This window comes from Mustela nigripes, chromosome 1, assembly GCF_022355385.1.
Source record: "Mustela nigripes isolate SB6536 chromosome 1, MUSNIG.SB6536, whole genome shotgun sequence".
Classification (NCBI taxonomy): Eukaryota; Metazoa; Chordata; class Mammalia; order Carnivora; family Mustelidae; genus Mustela; species Mustela nigripes.
The window spans coordinates 99,316,970-99,320,939 of record NC_081557.1 but is presented as its reverse complement, the minus strand read 5'-3'; the positions used below and the strand labels follow the sequence as shown (position 1 = coordinate 99,320,939).

Sequence of the window (3,970 nt, the reverse complement as noted above, 5' to 3'; positions counted from 1 at the left end):
TCCCGTCGCTTTGGATTCACTTCTCCGCAGGTCCTACCTTTCAGAAAGTGGTTGTTTTTCTGTTTCCAGAATTGCTGTTTTTCTTCTCTTCGATCTGCCGATGGATTTTCAGGTGTTTGCAATCTTTAGATAAGGTATCTAGCTGATCTCCGGCTAGCTGAAGCAGTCTCAGCTTGCTACTTCTCCGCCATCTTGACTCCTCCCTCTAGGTACAGATTTTAAATGGGGTAGTTTATTTGATGTCTTAAATAATGCAACATTTGGGCGCCTGGGTGGCTCAGTGGGTTAATCCTCTGCCTTCGGCTCAGGTCATGATCTCAGGGTCCTGGGATCGAGCCCCACATCAGGCTCTCTGCTTGGCAGGGGGCCTACTTCCTCCTCTCTGCCTCTGTCTCTGCCTACTTGTGATCTCTGTCTGTCAAATAAATAAATAAAATCTTTAAAAAAAAATAATGCAACATTTGAGGTTCTATTTTACTCATGTTCTATATATCACAACTTAATACAACAGGTATTAGTTGTCTGGTATCCTGATATCTGTGAGCCTGCAGACTGCTACTTAAAGGATAACCTAACTTTGAACAGAGGTGGTTGATGCGGCAGGACAAGCACAAATAGGAGCCAGAGTACAGGCCATCGGTGTCCCCAAACTGTGGATATTATACTCATAACTCTCTAGAATTGTGAGGATTGGACAAGACCATGTGTACATAGTACCCCACAGTGCCTGATGCATAGTAGGGCCTCTCCCCCCCACACACACACCCCCATGTATTAATGGGAAGGTACTTATGACATAGATATCCTTATGTTGTTACGGTTTCTTTCTCTCTTGAATAATATCACTTTACCAACTATCTGTTTTTGGTAGTTTTGTCCTATTTGAAGTGTTTGATTTCATAATGGATTTAGTTATTTATCAAGTAAATCATTGGATTTGTTCCCACCAGTGATACCAAGAAGAAGCAGGGAGTGAGAAAAAGGAACAACAGCGGAATGGAAGACGTGGGACCCACAAATCGTAACAGAAAGAAGGCCAAGTGGGAGACCTTAGAGCCTTTGGATACAGGTCTCTCTTTAGCAGAGGATGAAGAGCTGGTGTTACATCTGCTTAAAAGTCAAAGCTAGATATTCCGTGCTCTTCTCTGTGAAACCTCTGGTCACGATGATGGAAAAACAAGTTGGAAAAACAAGTGGCTGTGGAACGCTTGGATGACATGAGTCCCACGCCCAAAGGATCTTTCCTCCAGACTGAAGCGATTAGATCTCTAAGCCCCTTTCACAGGATGTGCTTTGTACTATCTCAGAGCGAACTCAGAGTACAGGTGGATTATAAAATTTCTTGATCCCGTTTTCCAGCATGTGCTCTGTTAGATTTTACCCATGAATTCCTTCATCCTGTCATTGGAGATGCTCGCTTTGATTTACCAGCAACTTCTGGAGATCTTGTTTCATTATTAGAAATTCCTGTCTTGCTTACCACACAGAAATTTCTATGTACTGTAAGACAAAATTGCTCACAGTTTTGATGTATTTAATATCTCTAAAGAGACAGAGTATGATGGACCAGCCCTGAGAAAAGAGTATTTTTGAATTGCGATGATCAATAATAAACATATTTCCTATAAAATATTAATGTTTTCATTGTGTCCAGTAATACGAGAACACTCTCGGGGGAAGGTTCCTGAGAGAAAAGTGCCTGGCCAATTCCTGACAGTGAATTTTTCATATTCTTAGATTAGCCTTCCTAAAGATGCCATTTAACTTACACTTGGAGTTTTCATATCCATTTTTGAAGTCTATGGAAGTCCTGAATCTGAAGACTGTGATCCAAAACCAGTGCCTTAGTAAGCACCCAGCAGGCGGTAGGTCTTCTGTAAGAGCCTTGTTCAGCTCACTCTGCAGCGTCCCACCCAGAGCTAGCTCCTGATAATGAGTAAGAAGCAGATCAAGCCAGAGCCTGTTTTTGGTTATGAATAACTGTCACATTTTTTGTGGGGAAGGAAATCTGGGCCTTGGCATGTTGGTTTTACCATAGATTTATCACCCTCTCACTATTCTCTCCCTTGGCTCCCTCTCATTCTATGTGTAAAACACAAATAATTTTCGATAACTGGTCCAAACCACTCATGAATCCAAGGAAGGGAGAGTCCCACCTGGATATCCCCAAAACAATTCCAACTCAACCAGAATCTATATTGTCTCTGAAAAGTTTCTCCTGCTTGTGTAATTAGTATCCCTCGTGGGTGACACCAGGAAACTCAGTGACTCTCAGCCTCTCCCTTGACCACCCTTCACTTTGCGGATTCTATTGATTCTTCTTCATATGACTCTTCAGCATGGTTTGTTCCTTACCTTCCCAGCTTCTGACTTTGGTCTGGGGTCACATTCTCCTCCTGATGTGCTTTGATCACACCAGTGGCCTCCCAGCTGGTCACGGTGCTCCAGCCTCCTATTTCTCTAGGCGTAGCACTGAGCTGAGCGTGTTTCTTCCTAGCTGTTTCTTACTTCCACTCTGGTGCTTATCATGCATTGTTCCAGACATTGTTTATAAGTCCCCCCTGTTATGTGACAATTTTCTGGACCGTGCTTACCATCCTGCGTAACCCCCAGAGCCAAATACAGTACCAGCCCCATAATGGATTCTCAGTAAATGTTTATGGAATTAATGAATGAACAGGAATAGTCCAAACAGTTTGTTAAAATGTATGTTGTAGCACATTGCATTGTCACCTCTGGTAGGAAGGATATAGCATGATGGAAATGAGAACTGGATAAAATGGCTGTTATGGGGAAGAATGACTATAGATGGCAAAGGAATTTAGGGTACAACAACCTGGAAAGATTTTGGAGATTCTGGTATAGGATCTCTTGGCCTTGACTATCTCCAAAGGACAGAAGGACCTAAGAGTATGTAAACTGAAGGCTTACCATTGAACTCACTCTGTGCAGTTTCAGATTTGTTTGTTCTAACCCAAATAGAGGAAATAGAGTGGTTTTATTATTCCATATTTATAAACATTGAATAAATATATTGCCAGGCCTTTGGTTCATAAACTAGTTTGAGTTGTATTCTGTCCTTGGAACTGAATGGATCCTGGCTAATACATACATTGTAGGGGATTTTAGTTTGCTTGTTTTGAAAACTCATTAAAAAATCAGAATAGTGTTGGTAGAAAACTCAGATAAACAATGCATGATAGATTTTGTTCAGTGTTCTTGTGTGGTGTTATTTTTGAGCAAATATTCACTGCACCCTCTTTCCTCCCTTTGGAAAGCATCCTTTCTCCCTCCGCTCCCATTGGGCCTGTCCATGAGACTTCCGTTAGCCCACATGGAATGTGGTGGAAATGCCCATGTGCCTTTTAGAAGCAAAGCCTTTAAGGTGCATTGGTGTGGCTATCAGCCCTCTACCTTGAGCCCAATATGGAGCAGAGAGAGAATACTGCCTCTCTCTGGGTGCAAGGCGATCACAGGGCAGGTCGCACAGACCTATAACCACTGTGTTCCCTCTAAGTCTTGGGGCACAAGAAACCCACTGAGACTTGGGGGTTTTTCCACAGAGAAAAGTTAAGAAAAACACAGAATCAATGAACAAGAACATTCATCCATTCAATAAATGTTAATAAATTCAGCAACTACCATATGCCAGGCTCTGTACTTGTGAAATACAAACAGTTCCCTCCCCTGCTACCATGGGTGGGGTGGGGGGTGGTGGGGAGTTCATCATTTTCATGGATTATGAAAAAAGGTGGAAAAAGAAAGATGACTTTCCATGGGAGAGTGTTGTTGCTGGAGTGCAGGAAGTGGGGAGGACATAGGTAATGACGTGGCCTAGGACCCAGAGGCCTCATTCTCGCCTGATGCTTCCCCAAGGCCACAAGGCCATTCGTCAGACCCACTCGTATAAGATGATCTCTAAAATTGCATGAGTCTCCTAGAGCAGATACAGCCAGCAGCAGAAGCCTTT

General features: G+C 42.8%; 1 protein-coding gene across 1 annotated transcript in view; it reads left to right on the top strand.

Moving 5' to 3' along the window:
* Positions 1-1,626, top strand: part of DDX10 (DEAD-box helicase 10) — a 289,033-nt gene extending 287,407 nt beyond the window's left edge. Inside the window, exon 18 of the mRNA XM_059392880.1 lies at positions 951-1,626. Within this exon, the coding sequence (XP_059248863.1) occupies positions 951-1,128 (178 nt within the window). The 3' untranslated portion in view covers positions 1,129-1,626. The remainder of the gene's footprint in view (positions 1-950) is intronic.
* Positions 1,627-3,970: the final 2,344 nt, after the last annotated feature.